We start from the raw sequence: 20,929 nt of genomic DNA on the forward strand, positions 1-20,929 counted from the left end.
GGTTGCTGAATGTGTTGATGCTGGTTTTAAGATTCTTGAGTATTTTAAACTTGACATGTTATTTTTTTAATGATTTCAAACATCATTTCTTTCAGAGCCTTTCCCCAACGTTGCCGTAATATTGAACAGATGGCTCAGCAGCCTCCACATTTGCATTTCGCTATACTGCCATGTTATTTGCAAAATTTCTTATCAAAAACCTGTGATTCTTTCTCTACCTTTTCAGAATGGCTGCGATGAAACTGTAAATAGGTTCTTCCCAGAGTCTTGGGGATGTAGTAGAAATTGGGATCGCATATTGCTGCTTCTTTGCAATTTTATGTTGTTATATTTTGGGGCTTTATATCTACTGTTATTAGTACACTCTCTCATCTTAAACAGCCCCTTTCTTGAAATGACTACAAGTCCTCATCATACCTTTGTGATATAAGTAAAAATGAGGTGATGCCAGCGCTGAAAGGATTCTTGAAGATTAGACCAGCCCTTTCACGCCACCCTGTTTACCGTTCCAGTAATTGCTTGTCACTGTCTGAAGTTGTCCTGTTTATTTCCTTCATCTGTCGTCCACCTCTTCCGTAGTAAGCTCCGTGAGAGCTAGATCCCTGTCGGGTTTGTCCACCTCATCCCCAGTGCTGGCACAGCCTTGGTGCCCAGTAATCACCTGTGAATGAATGAATGAGCTAATGAAGTCATTAATAAGTAATTCTCTAGATGCTGAAATTCTTTCACAAGCAGAATATGAGTTCCAGGAACATAACTGCTTTCTCTAATCTTTTTACTTTTATTTTACCTAGCTATATTTTTAAGAAGGCTTTTCCAGGAGTATTCTCTTGATAGTCTTTACTTCATTGTTTTTTGTTTTTTTTTTATGGTTGCTGGTTGTTGTTGTTGGTTTTGTTTTTTTTTTTTTAAATAAAAAATGACTATGTGCATGTAAATATGTAGTCCCATAGGAGGTTTGTGAGGGGTTTTTTATTTTTATTTTTTTTACTTTGGGGGCACAATGGGATTAATGCCAACATAAAGGCATTTTCTTGCTTAACAGATTGAAAAGACACAGGAAGCAGGAGGAGCTGTATTGATCAGAGCTGACTCTAGACCTTTCCTTTTAAAGGCGTGTGATGATGAAAAATAAGCCCACCGATATCTCTATTAAGATTCTTTGATTTTTCTCTTTTTAAATGAGGACTGCTAGGGTGCCTCTTTAGCTCAGAGGGTGGCTAATGCAGCAGGCCATACTGTGTCTGACTGCTGACTTCCTGGTTCACATTTATCTGCATTTGCCCTTGATTATTGCTGTTGCCAGCCTATGACCTGCATTAAATATCTCTTTGACTTCAAGCTAGGAACTGGTCTAAGATTTGTTCAGTCTTAGCTTTGCACATAGAACAAATAGAGAAAATTTTAATATGGAAGGTTGCACTATGCTATATCTAGAAAAGGATCATTTGCTCTAATTATTGTGAAGTGTTGGCAGGTTATTTGTCAGTAGAGTAACAAATTCTGTCTGTCAGCTCAGAGGTACAGTGGGAGGTGAAGAACCACTTTTATTGGTACGACCATGTGTCTAGAAAGCATTTTAGGCTTCATCAAGTAGGTCTTTATAGATATCAGAGTTTCTGTGAAAAGGGACAGGAGCTTCATCTCCGCTGAATGAAAACTTTGATTTTTCTAAAGCCAGAATTACAAAAGGATTTTAAAAGTGAGGGTCTTTGTACTGTGGGTTTATATTTCCCACTTCTGAGCCTAGATTTTGCTACAGGCAAGCCCATGAGAAACCTCCAACAGTGCTCAGAGTAGGAGATAAAGTGTCGTAGAGAACAAACTCCAGCCCAAATACAGGAATGAAAAAAATTTTTAATATTTTTTTCTGGGCTTCACAGTACACCAAATGGTTTTCATAAAACATTTATGCAGGTAAGATTTGAGGAAGCAGGGAGAGAACATGAAAGTTAGCAGCTGCAGGTCAGCCCTTACCAATGTGGTAGGATTAGTTACGTCCCGTGGAGGTGTGGTATTTCATGGACTCCCTGTACTCACCTCCTCACCTTGGAAAATCTTAACCTGTCTTAACATGAAGCTTTATTGATGATGTATTTCCTAAGACAGGGCTCTGCATTACAGGGTTAAATGTATAATAAATACTGCCTAAGCATAGTATTTTCCTCAACGAGTTTAACCCTTTGTTTGCTGCACCCTGTGGCCACGTAACCTTCCCGTCTGTGAAAATGAATACTAATTATCATTATAAACAGTTCTTCTCATTATGTTCCAATGGATGGCATCTTTTATAGCTTGCTAATTAAAGCACACAGAACTGAAGTGCTTGAAGTTAAATAATGTAAACAGGGTTGTAATAGATTTTCATGTTGAATGCTTTTATTGATTAATTGTTAATTAAAATTTCTCAAATCTCTACCCAATTAATCCATTTAATTTATTAGATACTGTAATAATTCTGATTCTGTACTTATAGATTGTACTTATGGAATATTCTTTTTATTCTCTTAAGAGGATTTCTTCATAAATAACTAACTCATACAGACTTAAAGTACTGTGGTAAAGCAGAAGGTATAGAGATTTACCATTCAACATTTTATTAGCCAAAAATTGGTAGAAATGACCATAATTATAGTCTTAAAGTTAGAAAGAATCTCACACTTAGAGGTATGAGGTAACAACTAACTTCCATTCAGAGTCATTAACTTCTGGTTGAATATGTAATCAATTGAGGAATCATACCCACTCTCTTTGGATGGTCCTGATTGTGAAAAAAAAACTTTCAGGAAGCTAGAATGACCCCTGTACTTTACCCCCATTGGTCCGTACTCCCATGTCTGGAATGACCCATAATAAGTTTAACCTCTTTTCCATAACAATGCACTTTAGATATGAAAGATGTCTGGTGTGACCCATTTAACTCTTCTCTCTCCATGACAGAATATTTCTACTTTCTTCAACTATTCCTCAAACATTCAGACCCTTCATTAGTCTTGCTGTCCTTTTCTAGACTCATGGAGCTTTCACTCAGCAATGCAGGGAAATATTAAACACACAATACTAAGAGTAATGAGATTCTCATAGTAGAAGGAAAAAGTACTACAGGTTTATAGGTAGGAAAGGAGGTAGGGGAAGGGGCTAACCTAGCCCAGTCTTAAAACCTTTCTAGGTCAACAGAGATAGTGTGCACACCAGATGAACAGATTACAAACATAATGCCCCATCCCATATTCTAAGTCCTTTTACCCTGTTCTGGTTTTCCTGCATAACATTGCATCTTCTGGTATACTATATAATTTATTTATTTATTATTTTACTGTCTCCTTTCAAGAATGAAGGGGGGGTAAACAGAAGGGGGAATGAACCATGAGAGACTATGGACTCTGAGAAACAAACTGAGGGCTTCAGAGGGGAGGGGGGTGGGGGAATGGGATAAACTGGTGATGGGTAGTAAGGAGGGCACGTATTGCATGATGCACTGGGTGTTATACGCAAATAATGAGTCATGGAACATTGCATCAAAAACTGGGGATGTACTGTATGGTGACTAATATAACAAAATAAAAATTTTAAAAAAAAGAATGTAAGCTCCATGAGGGCAGGAATTTTTTCTGCTATATTCAGTTATGAATCCTTAGCGTCTAGATCATGCTAGACACATAGCAAGTGCTCAACAAATATTTATTGAACAGTATTTATTGCTTAGGTATGGCTATTCAGTTAGATACCAGTCCATCTAACTAAACTAACAACCAATTCATATGTTTCCATCTTGCCCACTGGGAGCTTTTGCAAGACCTTGACAGATGCCTTGCAGAAATCCAGATACATTATATTTAAGATCAGAGGAAATTGTAGAGATAACATCATCTGGTCTTTGCGAACTCATGTTGGCTCCTGGTAGTCATTGCTTTCTTTTCTAAGTATGAAAATACTCTCTTTGTAATTCTAACATAAAATAATTATTCATATGTAGTGTTCAGCTCTCATGTGGAAGGAACCCTGCTCAGTGACCTGTATAAATGTATTGGCTCCTTTAGTCCTTGTCCTGTTTAGTCCTCATATTTAGGAGGTACTGTTATCATCCCTGTTCATGAATGAGATCAATGTTGTCTAGAGAAGGTAGGTTACTTCTGGGGGGAACAAGTGTAAAGTGGCTAAAAGCCCTCTCTTAGTATCGCCACCTAACCACCACTTTAATTCCCTCTTAGATGGCTCTACTCCTTATCACTCTGAAGATTGTTCTTTTTTAAAATTTTTTTTATATTCAGATCATTCTTGATGTCAAAGCAGAAACAAGACAGAAGTTGAATTATGTTTTTTCTGGCACCTGTTGATGTGCTGTTTCACACAACACCATCTCCCTAAACAGTGACCATCCTTTGGTTTTTTTAAATTATTGAAGTATAACTGACGAACAGTTATATTAGTTTAAGGTGTATAACATATTGATTCAACAGTTCTATACATCACGGAGTGCTCACCACGGTGAGTGTAGTCACCATCTGTCACCACCTGTTCTTACTCTTTACACCACCTTACAGGTTTTTCAAGTCCCTCTCTGGTTGCATGTTATATTAAACAGTCTGTAACTTTTATTCCTTTACAACTGTTAAGTTTCTAGGTGTCCTTTGTCTATAGCCTAAAGAAAGTGGTTTCTAAAGATCATCACTTTCCCAGTGCTAGAGATCAAGTCCATAGTCAAATGTGGCACATTATTCATTGGTATTATATTAAAAAGGAGAACTTAACTGAAGGATTTTTTTCTCTTTGCTTTTTCTGTAGGCCTTTAAGCCATAGTGTTAAATAGAAAGTAACCATGACTAATTTTCATTCATACTTTGACTTAATTTGACTGCTCTTGTTGGTATTTGTGACAAAATGATCATTTTTGGTTAAGTTGTTCCAACATAATCTTGGGTGTGTTTTAATTAGATTTCAAGCCTTTTTTATATACACGCACACACACACACACATATACACACACATATATATACACACATACAGTTAAAATTTTCTCTGTTGAAAAGAGAGACATTGTTGATGCAGAAATTTAACTTACGGATCAATTCCATACTCTAACAGTCTGTTAAGAAAAGCTAAAGTAGCCAAAGGTTGTGAAATGAAAAAGTGACCTAAGCACAGAGTCTTCTTCCCAACGTTTCCCAGTATCCGAAGGATCTCACACATGGTGTTCGCTAACATTGAAGAGGGAACGTCTGCATTCTGTCCAAACAGAATCTTGCCATAATGATCGCAGCATATTTAGAATGTGGTATTTATTTCTTACTGAAATTTCTGTTTTGGAAAACTTTTGTTTTTCTCCCTCTGGATGACAACTCCAAGGGGTTTTGTGATTCCAGTGAGGGTGTGAAGATACAGAGAAATTGTCCTCTCATTGGGCTTTGCGCAGAAGCTTTGGAATTGGGATAGAAAACAGCTCTGACATCTTTATGGTAGGGTCACGGGAGCTGACACATCTCTGCTCTTCCTGAATTGCCCAGCAAGGACCACCAGAGGATGCTTTATCTAGTGATGTTTTAATATGGAAAGTCAGGTGTCAGCAGGCACTTCTGGGGACCTTCTGAGTCCTGCCTTGACAGCAGAAAGGGCAGAGGTACGGATTAATGTCCCAGGTTCAGCCCGAGGTACACCAAGTTCCACAGGCGAACAAACTCACTCTGTCTTACACTGGGGCATACATACAGGTTTTGAAGGAACTGAGTATTTTCTAGGAGTGGAAGAGGAAAGATAAAATCCATTGCCATTATGACAGGTCTCCTCCCAATAGCCTGTAAATATTTTCCAAGACCAACAGTTAAAGCTACATAAGCAGAGTCCAGAATGAAAATGCTGTAAATGTGCACAAGTAAAAAAAAGAAGAAGAAAATCTTTAAGAATGGCATTGTAGGTGGATTTTTTCTAAAAAATATAAAACTTCAAGTATTAAAAAAAACCCTCACCAGCCAATAGAAATACGTACCAGTTTCTCACTCATGCTTTTCAGTGCTGCCTGCTCCCACCTCTCAGGTCAGCCTTATTTTCAGCTGGATTTCTTCATTCAGCTTTTATTTATAGCCTATCTCCTCAGCACACATACATAGAAACAGTTGATGTCAGGCACAGACGAGATGAACTGTGTTCTGGGGGTCAGCCAGACCTGAGACCTTTGTGAAAAGGTGAGATGATAATGGAGAAAGATTTATAGAGAAACATGACATATTAAGAGTTACTTGTGAATCTGCCCTTTATTTCTTTTATCCAAGTCCTTAAGTAAAATGAATAGATTGTGCCAAACAGAATATTATTAAATACGTTGTGCCACTTCTGCCATTTACAACAGTCATTTCAATTCATGGCTGAAAGAACATTGATCATCTCTCTTACTGGGGACACAGGGTGGAGCAGCCCTAAGTATCTTTAATTGGCTAATTTCTTCAGCCACATCAGATTACTCTCTCCATCTTGCAAGCTTTTTTGTTCAGAATTTCATGATTGGAAAAGAAAACCATGCTCCCAATTATAAATGGTACTCAAATGTGTTTTTTCCTCTACATTTCCCTCCATCAATTAAGGGGGAAAAAGAGGGATATGTTATAGGGATGTGCTATCAGCAAGCCTTCTGCTACCTACAAAAAAACACATGATTTGTTATTAGATTATATAGATGGGGTGCAGGACGAGCTTCAGGAAAATGTTAAAAAGGAGGTGGTACATTTCCAGAGTCTCACTGAAGTCTGCCTATCATGTGAGGGTTAATAACGTCATCATTGTCACTTGCCTGAGCCTGTGTGGTCTTCCTCTCGCTCAAAGTAATGACTGCACAGTTTTAGATGAAAGAACACAGAGGTCTTGAAGTGTTCTTGTCAATGTCAGATTACAGGTGGAAAGCATGTGTTCACCATTACTGCTGTGTGGTTTCTTTACCCAGCTTTGACAGGACAGTGGAAGATGGCTCCGATATGCACTACTCAGGCACTTTATTGAGACATGACCCTGTGGAAAAGCACTCAATATCAATCAGTGTTCAGGATGTAAAACCTCAGTCTCTGGTTCTAATCTCTTTATGCCATCAATAGATTTTTGACAAGGTCAGGGCACTGACAGACCACTTAACTTTCTGAAAACCAAATGCACTTTTAACTACAATCTCTGATTGAGGTCACTAATTTTCATTATAAAAATAATAACATAATTGAAAGACCTTGTCCTATGTCTAGGAATCTGATAGAAAATCGATTATTAACTCTTTAATAATATTGCCTGTTGATAGCAGACTAATCCTTGTTCTCTAATTTGCAGATACCAATATGGAGATTCGGGAAGTCACATAACTTGCTAAGGGCTTTTGCAGTAATGTGGATAAGCTTAATATTAATGAAGCAAATGCATGTTGATGTTCTAAGAATTTGTCTTTAAGATAACTCTGGTGATTTATTTGGGAGAAATGGGAGAGATAACGCAAAGACATCCCTTTGTAATGTATATAACCAGCCATATTACTTATAAAGTGCAGACTTTAATTTTTAAAAGAGTCTCTTTTTAAAAATACATTGGCCTCTTATTTATTTATTCATTCATCAAACATCAACAGGTGCCTGTGACACTGTGCCAAGTACTCTACTAGGAACTGGTCATAAACACATAAATGAGAGATACCATTTCCACTGTAAAATCTACTCATATAAGTAAATGATACTTATCGATGGTTTTCTCATTCTGTTCTTTTCAGTTTAGTAAAATATTAATACAATAAAATCATATTAAAAAGCTAATGTGAAGGGGAGTGGGGAGAAACTGCTTAATAGGTACAGCATTTTACTCTGAACTGATAGAGATGTTTGGGATTAGGCAGAGGTGATTGTGATATACAGCGTTGGGCACCACATGTTTGTACTAAATGCCACTGAATTGTGCACTTATTTAATGTGGTTGATTTTCTGTGATGTGACTTTCATCTCAGTTTTTTTTTTAAGTTAATGCAGTTTGTGGTTTATTTCTCTTGATAAATTTATTTGGCTTTGTAATATATATTCGAGTTGAGAAGCCTAGCTTAGTCCCTTTCAGGTATTTTGTTTGTTGCAGTTTTCAATAGAATGCTGAAGATTTTTCTTGTAGGTCTTAAACATTTCTTGTGAAGGTTCTTACTAATTTTTCTTGATCTCGTGGGTGGGATTTTTTTCATATTTTTAAATTCTATATTGCTGCTACACAGGATAGCTATGGAGCTTTGAGGCTTTAGTTTACATCCAGCATATTTTAATCTCCCTTTTTAATAAGACTCACAGTAGGGTCTTTTGGACTTTTCTAGGTATATGACCAAACGTCTATAAGCTGAGATGACCCCAGTTTTACATATTTTCCTTAGTGATACAGTACTTTAAAAGCTCCCTAATATTAAATATTAAACCATTTTGCATTCCCCAGGATGAATCCTACTAATTGTTGTGATGTTTTATTGAATTATATTTACTATAATCTGTTGAGGATTTTGCATTTATCTTCATAAGGGATATTGATTATTCTCTTATGGTAGGTTTTTATATTAATTTAATAAAATCACTCATATCTTTCCATTACTGTCTACTCTGGAAGAGAAAATATATGGAATTAGGTTCCCTTGAAAGTTTGAAATGCTTCACTCTAAAACCATCTGACTTGAAGCCATACTTGAAGATAATTTTAAATTTAATGTAATCTGTACTCTCAGGGTTATGGGTACAGTCTCTTCTTTATTTCTTAAGTATATTGTTTTGTTTTTCAGAAAGTTGCCAATTTCATCAAAATTTTTCATTTCTTAGTATTGTGTTCTTTTTAAATATTAGTATCAATATCCTCTTATAATTCCTTACATATATTTTATCCCCTTCTTATATCAAATTATGTTTATTTGGGCTTTCTTTTTACTGAACAGATTTTTAAGTGACTTTCTGTTGTTTGGGTGGTGTGTTTTGTTTTTAAGAAATGGCACTTTGGCTTTGTAAACTCTACTAATTTTTCATGTTATAAATATTTCATTGGTTTTCCCTTTGTGTTATTTCCTCCCTTTCGTGTATCTTTTGATTTTAAAATTTTAATTGATTGCCTAGCACCTAAACTTTCTTTTAAAACATACTGAAATTGTTTTGTGTGTGAATTTTTCCTCTAAGAGTGTTCTGGGGTATCCCACAATTTTCTTTTGTGGTATTTTACTTTTACTATTCTGGGACCATAAAGAGTTATTTGTAAGTGTGTGATATTTGTTTTACTCCAAGAATTCTAGGAGATTTTTATGTCTGTACAGTGTTTAATTTATAGCTCCATCATTTTGATAACTTATGTTTAAAGAGTCTGGGCTATAAAACAACTACTATTTTTGGAAATTTTTTAAGCCCTCTTGTAGCTCAGTATATGACTACTGTGGTGACTGCCGTCATGGTAACTGTCTCATGTGTGCTTGAAAAGCTGGGGCTCCTGCCTAAGTTCATAATATCTAACAACTTAGCCTTCTTCATTTTATTTAATTTTTCAAATTTTCTATCTTCTTATACAGAGGAGGGTTCGACATCCTTCCTCTATTAGGAACAATACGGGTAGATTAAACATTTCCAACCATAATAATTCTATGTCTGCCTTTCTCCTAGCATACCTTATTTTGATGCTCTATTAATGCCTGGACTATTTTTTTCCTCATTCTGTATTTTGCTATCCAATTCTTTTTTTTTTCCCATGAAATGTCCTTTATAGTTGTCCATATAGCTGATATTAATACTGCCACCACCTGTCGTCATTTTGCTTGCATTTTTATGATATTATCTTTGTACATCTTTCTTTTCTTATTACTCTTTTTGCTTATTTTTCCTCTCAGTGTATAAATGTCTCAATAATACTGTAACAGTAGAATCAAAGAGGAAGGGATGGACGTGAGCTGCGGAGCAAAAGGTACACTGTTTTGCTGAGCAGATTCAGGAGATAGGAGGGGACTGATGAGGGATGAAGCAGGCTTTCAGCTTGAGTGGTTGGGAGCAGAGCATAGCCCTCAAAAGGCGAGATGTTAAGTTGAGTGTAAGACAGGCTGAAATCGAGAGAGAGAACTGGCCAGCCACCTCCCTGTCCGCAGGTGACACTGGCCTTAGGTGAGGCTGGGGATACAGCCAGTGGATGGGCTGCACTTAGAATTACGGTGATCCCTGAATTCAAGCGTACATCCACGCCCACTGGTGTGGTGGCGTTGATGGCACGCCTAATTTCTTCATAATTCAGTTTTTCTGTAAATCAAGAATAGTAAGACTTATTTAAAAATACTTCTGTAGAAGTATTGTAGAGTGTGCATGGGATAAACAATTTCTAAAAGCTTGAGGGCCTTTTGAGTGCTTGCAGACAAACAAAGGCATTGTGACTGTAAAGTAGCATTATTTTAGAACGAAAGTTCCGCCTTAAGTGTGTCTGATGAAGAGTTAAACTACTTTTGAAAATAGGACGCGTTCAGCTTCATCTCTGCAGTGAAATGCCATTTCCCACTGATTTGATCGAGCCTTTTCTCCTTAAGCCTTGCTTGCTTCTTCCAGGGCTCTGTGCTTGGGATGGTAATTAGGGACTTCTGCTCTCAGTGATAGGATGCTCCTGGCTATTTCTCCAGCTCTACTTTCCCACAGCTTAGCTCCTTACATTTCCCTGGCAGAGTGTGTGGTGTGTATTTTTAAGTGGTAGGATTTGGGGAAAGCAGTTCCGTGAAAAAGGAACGTGATAGACAAGGCTGTAGAGCAGGAGAATCAGCTGGGGTTGCTAGCTTTTAATTGAAGTTTAGTTGGAGGTTCAATGAGGTGAGACTGTTATGACAGATTTCAAAATGTAATGATAGGAAATAGGGTGGGTTCATCAAAGTCAGAGTAAATATGGAGCAACTCAGCATGAAACAACAGCTACAAACCCTCAAAAAAATATAGAGTAATTAAAATTTGCATTGTGCAGTCCTCCTTCTCAGTGGGTACCTTTCCAGGGAAAGCAGTGACTTTATTGTGAAAAATATAAACACAAATTTAGAGATGTAAATTACATGCATATTTTAATCTTGTTCATAAACACTGAAAGTTTTAAAAATGTAAATATAATCAAAGCACACAACTGCAGCTAAAAGCAGATTTGAGAAAGACCTCAAGAAGGTGAAAGGCCCTCCGGTCTCCCCCAGCCCTCACCCCCTACCCACCCCAATCCTACATGCCTACCCCCTTTTGTGTATTTGGAAAAGAAGAGGTGGGATTCTGTCTTCTAATTTCAGGGGACACAAATGCTTCTCTCTAATCTGTTAATGTCACAAGGAGAGATGGTGGATTTAACCCTTTCCACTTCCTCTCCTATCTCTTCCCCCTTTGGTGTATGCATGCGATGTTGGAGGTTTACTAAGACACAGGGTGACTAAGTGTTGGATGATTTGCATCGCAGAAATTAACCCAAATACTCCCCAGATTCTTTTATTTCCATACTTCAAGCATGACAGTGACCTTAAGTTGAGCCAGTTCTAAGGGTTGATCTTAGAGAAACAGCATGATATAGCAGAAAATTCACTGAACTGGTGTTGAATAAATGGGTGTGGGCTCTATCTCGACTGCCTCTTGCTGCCAGAATGATTTTAGAAAAGTCTTTTGCTTCTCTGGGCCACAGTTTCTCCATCTGTTAAAGTCACTGATTTGGCCTAAAATGAGCTCCAAGTTTCCTTCCAATTCAAACTTTCTATAATATGTGCCTCATGGACCCACTTCAATCCAAATGGGGCCCTGGAGATTCAGATTCAACATAGTACCCTTCTTAGGTCCCTAGGTGTCCCCAGGAGTAAGAGATGTTCCAGAGAAGGCCCAAAGACTCTCCATAGTGTAATGTAAGGCCAGGGTTTCCTGAGACTGTTATTGGAAGTCCTTTGTCCCAGCTTTACTTCTGACACTTTCTTGGCTTTATAAAGGTCTCTCCCAGTAGGGAATGACCTGATGTCTGTCCAGACCATCAAAACTCATAGTTGGAGCAGTCATTGATATGACCCAATGTAATAATCTTACATACTCCATTTATAGTGATAAGGGAAGTATTTTAATAGGTATCTATACTGTATGTCTCTCTCAATGGATTCCCTTTTCAGAGTAAGGTAGTGGAAATTTATAGGATTATAGGGAGAGATATTCATAAGAGCAACCTGTCATTTATATAAATCCCTTCAAATGAAATTAAAGTGTGGTATTCAGGGGAAATATAGCTTTAAGGAATCAAACCCAAAGTTCAATTTGAAGACTCTTTTTAGTATGTTGTGTACCTGGGTGAGTCTTCCAGGTGAACATGAACTCAAGTTTTTCTTGATTGACTGTTTTAAGGTGGAAAATAGAAAGTACATGAGACCTTAACATTTGCTCTGCCAGTATGTTGTATAGTAGGAAAGAATTGGGACTTGGAAGTAGGGTAAGAGAAGTGGTTGTGAGTCTGAAGATATGTTTTCCAATTGAGACCACTCCTCCCTACCACTGAAATCCAAAGAAGATGATTCTAAAAACATTGAGCTCTGGCCTGACTGAGACTTTACCATACAGCTTTTATGATGACTGCCTCATGCTGCCCTGGAATGGAAGTAGGTTTGGGGAAAGTTCCAAAAAGAGCTCTCTGATCCATTTTGATTGGAGTGTTAGAATACTGAAGTTTTCAGGGGCACCTGAGTGGCTCAGTTCATTAAGCATCTGACTCTTGATCTCAAGGTTGTGAGATTGAGCTTGTGTCACATGCATGGAGCCTGCTTAGGATTCTCTTTCTCCCTCTCCCTCTGCCCTTCCCCCACCCCTCTTGCTCTCTTTAAAAAAAAAAAAAAAAAAAAAAGAACGGTGCAGTTTCTAGAGCAGTCCTGGGATAAGGCATCGGGAATGGGAAGAGGGGCTTATGAGATGTGTGTCACCAAACTGGAACTTTTGTGGAAACAGGAGGGATGGGTGTAGGAAAGGGTAATGAAATATTAGTAAAAGCATTTGGGTCTCCTAATCCTGTCATACTATTTAGCGCTGTTTTTCTCGATTTATAAGGATAGACATGTATGTTGTGTTCAGACACCATGAGTAACAGTGGCTGTGCCTTAAACATTTTGTTACTAATCTTTTAGTGATGAGACCAGCATGGAGTAATGTATACAAAGATAACGTTCCATTTTAACTAAAACTTACCAAATAATCAATAAGGAAATATACTTCACCTAAAAATTCTCAAACTAATGGATTAAAGACCTAAATATAAAAACTAAAACTGTAAAACTCTTTAAAGAGAACATGGGCACATCTCTCCGAACCTTGGATTTAGTAGTGGTTTCTTAGATATGACACCAGAAGCCAGGAACAAAGAAAAATAAATAAATAAAGTAGACTTCATCAAAATTAAAAATTTTGTATATCCATGAACTACCAAGAAAGTGAATATACAGCCCACAGAATGCAAGAAAATATGTGCAAATCATTTATCCGATAAGGGTCTAGGACTTGGAATATATAAAGAACTCTTACAACAAACAATAAAAAGACAAAAAACCCAATTAAAAAGTGGACAAAGAACATTTTTCTGAAGAAGATATGCAAATGACCGACATGCACATGTAAAGACGCTCAACATCAATAGTCAATAGGAAAATGCATATCGAAACCATGATGAGATACCATTTTTACACCTAGTAGGATGGCTACTATCAAAAACAAAATAATGCAAAACCAAAAATAACAAGTGTTTGTGAGGATATGGAGAAATTATAATCTTCATACATTGCTGATGGAAATGTGCAATAGGACAACCAGTGTGGAAAACAGTTTGGCAGTTCCTCAAAGCTAAGCATAGAATTGCCATATGACCCAATAATTCAGCTCCCAATTTTATACCTTAAAGAACTGAAAGCAGGCGTTCAAACAAAAACTTGTATGTGGATGTTTATAGAAGTACTATCACAATAGCCAAAGTGGAAATATCAAAATGTCCATCAGCTAATGAATGGATAAACAAAAGCTGGTATATCCATACAGTGGAATATTATTTGGTCGTGAAAAGGAATGAAATAATAATATGTGCTAGGATATGGAGGAACCTTGAAAACATTATCCTAAGTGAAACCAGCCAGCCAGACATAAAAGGCCACATAGTGTATGATTCCATTTCCATGAAATGTCCAGAATAGAAAGATCTATAGAGACAGAAAATGGATTAGTGGTTACTAGGGGCTAGGGAGAGAGAAGAAGGGGAAATTCCTGTCCAAGGGGCATGGGAACTTCATTCAGGGTGATGAAAAACTTCTAGAACTAGATAGTGGCGGCATTGTGACTGTATTTAATGCCAATAAATTATACACTTTAAGATGGTTAAAATGGCAAATTTCATGTTATGTGCATTTTACCACACACGAGAAATTCCTGAACCATATAAACCTTGTAGAAACCCTGGTAATGAAATACCTTTGACAAATGAGCTCAGGTTTGCTAAGGGGTTAGATCTCTTTCAAACATAGCTTTGGTGTTAGGGGAAGCTTCTGGAAGTGAAACTGTGCAAGACTAAGGGTCAGGAGTCCTGTGTTCTGGTCCAGGCACTGCTGTTATGTGATGTGGGGTGAATCATGTAAAGTTTCTGGGCCTCAGTTAGGGGACTTGGACAAATTTTCTCAATCATGTGCGACCTTTTCAGATTTCACATACCTTTACACACCCTGGCCCCTTAGCCAGTGTGAAGGTAGACTATTTCAAACAGAATGCTCTTCTACCAGGTAAAGGGGGTGGAAGGAGTGCAAAGGTGTGTTCTTTGGTAGAGCCTTTGCAATATTCCAAAGTCCTGAAGCTGATTGTGATACTCCTGACATTCCTGAGACCATAGGAAGGAGGTTCACTCGTTTCTTCCCACAGTGTCCACTGGCAGACATTGACTGCACACACTCAGGACTGTGTGAAGCACAGCCGAAAGACACAGAGCCCCTACATTTGTGGAGTGTGTGTTCTAGAGGGAGGAGATAGCATTAAAGAGTTAAGTACTGAATGTGGTGAGCACTCTGAGGAAGGAGTAAATGCTGCTGCGGATGTGTACTCCAGGATGAGGGGCGGCTGCTCGGAGGGGGTCATGTTGACCTATGATCTGCGGGGTGACTTGGAACTAACCAGGAAACCCAGAAAGGGGAAGAGTTGCTTCTCTGGTGGAGAGAGAACTACGGAGAGGATGGGAGAATGGGCTTGGAGAAGACCGTGAATACAGCCCCGTTCCAGGATGTCATGCTGAGTTGTGGCCAACGTCATTGTATTAAAAGGCCAAGGGAAGTTTCTCCCGAGACCAGCAGACACTGCTTTCATGTCCCCACCATACCACTTCCTGTGCTCCGAGCTATGGAACCAGCAGTAACCACACAGAATCTCTGGAACTGAAAGTGCTCCCCAGTGTCGACTGCGACCTGAAGCCACCATTCCTCAGAGCCCTTAACATCTCCACAGCACAGGGCAGTGTGGGTCACAGAACAAGTGGCTCTGGAGTACGACACCCAGCATGCTGTGCGACTGTTGAGAGGATGTTTCTCCTTTTGGTCTTTCAGTTTTCGGCTCATCAAACCAGTAAATCTGGGCTTTGAGGATGGTGGAACTACCAGACTTTTACTTAAAAAGTGGGGACAGACTTTTACTTAAGCCTTAACAACCATTGTACTCGGCAAAGCCATTGCACGTGTTTGGTGGGTAAACCAGCTCCACTTTTGCAGTGAAGGCCACATTTCCACACATTGATGGAGCCCAGGGGGAACAGAGCTCACACCTGCCAGTTGGCCGCTGTCCTCCTAGGAGCCTGTCCCGCTTAGCATGAACGCAATTTGACGGCCCAGAGCTGAACCGCAGGTGTGTGCGGGGCTCCTGGCTGGTCCGTCTGCTGCGCCATGGCGGGGGCAGTCATAGCCGTGACTCAGGCTACCCCACTGAGGAAAGGAGCTCAGCACTAAGTCCCACTTCAGGCATCCCCAGTCCAAACTCAACTTTAGAAGCTTGTGTGTCCTCTTTTCTTTGTAACCATAAATCTGTGCTATCAGGCTTAATTTTTTTTTCCTTTGCTTTCAGGAGAGTAGATCTGGAGACACAAACAGCTGTGTTGAAGAAATAATTCGGGTAAGGACTTTTCTTTTCTTTTCTTTTTTTTTTTTTTTTTTTTACAAATCTTACCAGCTGGTTGGACATAGATTCCAAATAGAAGGAGGCATGTGGCTACAATTGTCAAAGGAGCCTATTGTCTGTTTCCTATTTGATGCTTACCTTTTCTGAGGGCAATCATGGAAGTTGCCTAAAGGCCACTTTACAAAAATAATGCTTCTTTTCGAAATCCAGGAGCTACACGTCAACCTGAGGCCTTTGTAGAGGCTGAGGTGACACTGTGTTAAAGTGATCAGCTGAGAGAAGAATAGAGTTGAGATGAAAAATACGGTTGCGCAAACATTCGGATGCCCCCATTTATCACCCTCCTATTTAGAAGCATCCTTTAATAGTCTATACTTTACAGTCAGGCAAGGGTTGCCTTGTTATTTTTCTCCTAAACTTAATTAGAATCAGAAGCACTCTGACAAGTAATGCCCAGTGTCTGAAAATTTATTTCCATATTGTTTTGCATCATAGTGTGTTGCCTGTTCCTCCCTGTAAGACTGTCTTTTTCCTCCTCACCATGTCTAGAAGATACCCTCCGTGAACTAGTTTCACACCCAGATTTACTTAGGTTGAGCTCTTCCGCCATATTAGTGTTTTCCTGAGTATTCAAACTTATAATCAGGATGTCATCTTCAACCCATATTTTTTCTTCACTCATATTTTTTTCAGGGGAGTAACCTAATAATTTACATTCTCAGAGAGCTGATATTATGCTGGGCAAAACACCAAGACAAATTAGACCAGATGGGATGGCAATTCCCTATAAAGAAAAAACCTTTATTTTAATATGTTTCTAACTTTTGGACATCCTACACACTTTTCCTTGAATTGTTAGTGAATGACAGTAATATAATTATTTGGTTTAAAAATTTGCATTAATCATCAAATTGTTTTCAGAAGCAGGGTTTTTTTTTTTTTTTTGCTTCCTGGAAAACATTATTTCATAAATAAATCTTTTAACTCTCAAGTTGACCAAAATAAGGAATTGAAATTTGATCTGTTGAGTTCATAATGATTTTTGTTTTTCTGGCAGAGATTTATATAGAAAATAGTCATCAAAATGGGTAGCTTCATTTCTGGCATTTAATATATGTTAAATAATATACATATTGTATTTTGTATCTGTATTATCTCTAACCTGGAGCTTTGTTTCAGATTAAACAACAAATAGTGTAAAGTGCTAATAATATACTTTCCGTTTTTCTTTTGACATCCTTTCATGTCTGGACTCCAAATATTCAGTGTTTAAGCCTTGTTCCTTTGATTGGTTATGGTGTTTATGTCAGCAAAATGGTAATACAAGAACATAGCAATCCCTCTTTGGTTTCCCAATTTATAAAATCCTACCTGTTCTTATCCTTTCTTCTCTTTTCTGAGGATATGGTAGAAATCTGTCATTTGACCTTTCTTTTCCATACTCCAAGCAGAGCCTGAAGTTTGAATAAGGGCTTGAGCAATTCACATACCGAAAGGATATAGTTGAGGTAATATAAAATTCACCTAAAATGAAACTGAGTGCTGAAGTCAAGAGTTTAAAGCATTATTTTTTTTCTTAAGAGAGTTGATGAAAACCTTATGCCCCCTGGTCCCACATCTACTTCCCAATACTGACCCTAATATTCGACGGGTGCTGCCGCTGCCACGACCCACTTTGAATCAGGCAAGGAACACAAGCGAAAGCCTGGACCAAGCAGATAATTGATTTGGAAGCACATGCAAGGTTCAGGGTAACAGAGATGATGATTTCTTCAGAAGGCAGCTGAGTCCTCTCCAAATTCCAGTCTTCAAAGAGCCTGTGAGGAGTGGTCCAGAATGGGAAATGATACAGACTCAGAGGTGATGGTGTTGTCCAGGTGGGCCTTTTCTCTGCTCTCCCCTGGCAGCCTGACCTATTAGTACTAGTAGCTGGTACTGAGGTAGCTTCTGGAGGATCACATCAGTGTTCCCAGTTTTGCCCAGAATGTTTTCCTGGTTGTCCCCTGCCTCGCACACCCCAGTCATTCTCCAGGGTTGTCTTCTTCTCTTGTCCTAAGTATGTCCTCTCCTCCAAACACAAACACAGGGCTCCTTCTCCCTGGTAGTTATTGTGTATCTGCCACACGTCGGGCTTCCTCCTACACTGTGGCCCTGATGTCTGGAACTGAGAATTCACGATTTTGTAGAATAAATAAATGAGTGAATGAGTGAAGGAATCCTCTAAGGAAGAATGAAGAATATCATTGTGATAGCTCACAAACAGATTCCATTTGTTCTAAATTGTGGACGTGACTTATTGGCGTTTTTAGCATTGGGTTCGCATGGATAGTCTTTGTGGAGCCCAGTCTTCCTTATCCCTTTCTCTCCCCTCGTGAGCAGCTCAGATAAACCTGATGTAGTCAAGGTCACCAAGGTACTCGTTACTTAGAGCCATCACATTCAAGCGATGGCTCTCTCTTATTGTGGAGGATGAACAGGTCATGAAAGTGCCTTAAAATAATGAAAATTGAGATATTCACTTGACGAGTGTTAACATACCCTTTCCATGTGGGAGGTACTGGAAAAATAACAGTGGGCCAAACAGACATGACCCTCTTGAAACCCACCATATGCTGGAAAATACAGATACTAAGTTTTATTTTTAATCTTATAAGTAAATGTCAAATGTTAATTGTGATAAATACTCAGGGTTCTGTGAGAGCCCACCATAGGACACATGACCTCATTTTAGGTCAAGAACAGCTTCCCTGAGGAAGCAACATTTGGACTAATAGTTGGAGGATGAATAGGAAACTGGCCTAAGGACAGGGATATTGAGGCTGCACACAGAGAAATAGGAAGTATTTGGCTAGTTAGGGACCCAGGAAGGACAGTGAGGCCAGAGTGGCTAGAGAGTAGGTGGCAAAAGCCAGGAAGGACAAACCAGGTAGGGCTGTGCCTTCTCAGCCACAACCAAGAAATATGAGCCAGAGTGATGTGATCAGATTGGCCATTTAGATACTCTACTCTGACTGCTATGCAGAATGGATTGAGGGGACGAGGGGAAGAAAAGAGGGGTGAGAGGCTGTTGCACCTGCCCAGATGAGAGATGTTCGGTGGGTCACTCACAGGCATGGGAACATCGAGGAAGATGCTAGTTTGTGGGGGGAAGGGATGAAGTCATACATTAATTTTTTGACATGTTGAGGTTGAAGCACCTTTGACACAGTCCAGGAAACATGGAGACTGTCTACTGAGCATACACTGGTCTGGGGCTCAGAACAGAGGTCTAAGCAGCAGACCAGCATCTTGGACTAATTAGCACATTGGTAGTAAAACCATAGTAAAACCATAGAAATGGGTAAATTTGCCTGGAGAGAGACAAGAGACTGAGAAGAAATGAGAGCCAAAATTCCAAAATTTAAGGGCCAGGGAGAGTAGGGTCCACTGGCAAATGAAAGGGAGAGGGCGTGACTCGGGAAGTTGAGGGATAACGGTGGCTATGGAAGGTCCTAGAACCCACGGAAAGAGAGTTTCAAGCTCAACAGTGCACAGGACTTCCGAGAGGACAAGAGAGATGAGGATTGAAAACCACTCCATGGATTGGACAACAAAAAGCTCATCAGTGACTTTATTGAGTGCTGTTTCTGTGCAGTAGAGAGGGCAGCAACCAGGCAAGACAAGACTGAGAATATGAAGTCAGAGAGTTGAGAGACATTTTGAGGAGAGGCCATAGCCTCCGTCCAGGGCCTCTCCATTTGCAATCAGTCCTGTAGATAAGAGCAAGTACCAAATGCTGGAGAGCTAACATTTATGGAGTGCTTATTATGGATGAGGGACTGTTCTCAGTTTCTTGCATGTATTAGCTCCTTTAACTATCACAGATGCCCTTATGAGACAGGCGCTGTTAGCATCCCCATTTTACAGACAAAGAAATCTAAACACGGCTTGCCCAAGGTCACACAACTAGAAAGTGGTAGAGCTGGGATTTTAACAAGCACTGTCTGGCAGCAGCACCCTATCTTCTCTCCTAAGCTTTCTTATTAAATGAAGAAATCCCCCTGGCTCAATAATGAAACCACTCAGGCATTTTGCCGTGAAAGGGAGGTTTCCCATTTCCACATGTTTATGATTCAGAAGTGCCAGATCATGCATTTGTGCACTTGAACTCACAGAGGTTTTATGGCCAGTGTTATCAACCTCATCTTTAAACTTCCTTTTCCTCTCCCCTCTCTTATTTTTGCTGAGGTGACTGTTTTCAAGTCATTTGAATATTACATTATATTCTAAAGTGTAATTATTTTTTACTCTTACTCAGAGAATTTTAATCCTGGGACCTAATAAATCTGTGTATTATTGCAAAAATCAGTTAACCGAGGGAGAAATTATAACCGAGTTCTATGAAGATGGGCGATAAGAGCTAGGAGCCCTCATGGCTGACATATGTTTGTAACAGACAGTTTTGTAAGTTGCACCATATTTCATTCTTAAAGGTTCCAGTGCTGTAATACTTAGGTGCTTTTCGTCAACATTATCCATTAACGTAGAATGAAATTAACATTTGTTCAGCAAATAAAATCCGTTTACAACTTAATGGGGTTGTGCACGGCTGGAATCTAGGATGCACAGATTTTAAGCAAGACAGCTTTGGATGGCAGTTCTTGAGGGGCACGACTCTTAGTGTAGTGGGACTTCTTAAGAAGAGACCAGTGTTAAGAGATTCTGGTTTGAACTTAAAGGATGAAGTCAGAGACAATTTCAGGGTAATGTCTGAGCAGATTATCCTCTTGGTTTTCACCTTTAGTCACTAATTTAATTACAGTTTCCTATGAAAT

The 20,929-nt window shown here is 39.0% G+C and overlaps 1 protein-coding gene across 7 annotated transcripts in view; it reads left to right on the forward strand.

Moving 5' to 3' along the window:
* The window catches only part of AFF3 (ALF transcription elongation factor 3), a 553,103-nt gene that overhangs the window by 263,291 nt on the left and 268,883 nt on the right, over positions 1-20,929 (forward strand). For all 7 annotated transcript variants that reach the window (XM_087863299.1, XM_087863300.1, XM_087863301.1 and 4 more), the window contains one exon: positions 16,062-16,109. In XM_087863299.1, the coding sequence (XP_087719425.1) occupies positions 16,062-16,109 (48 nt within the window). The remainder of the gene's footprint in view (positions 1-16,061; positions 16,110-20,929) is intronic.

Source organism: Ursus americanus, chromosome 7 (assembly GCF_024610735.1).
Source record: "Ursus americanus isolate L20-20 chromosome 7, mUrsAme1.1.p, whole genome shotgun sequence".
NCBI classification, from domain to species: domain Eukaryota; kingdom Metazoa; phylum Chordata; class Mammalia; order Carnivora; family Ursidae; genus Ursus; species Ursus americanus.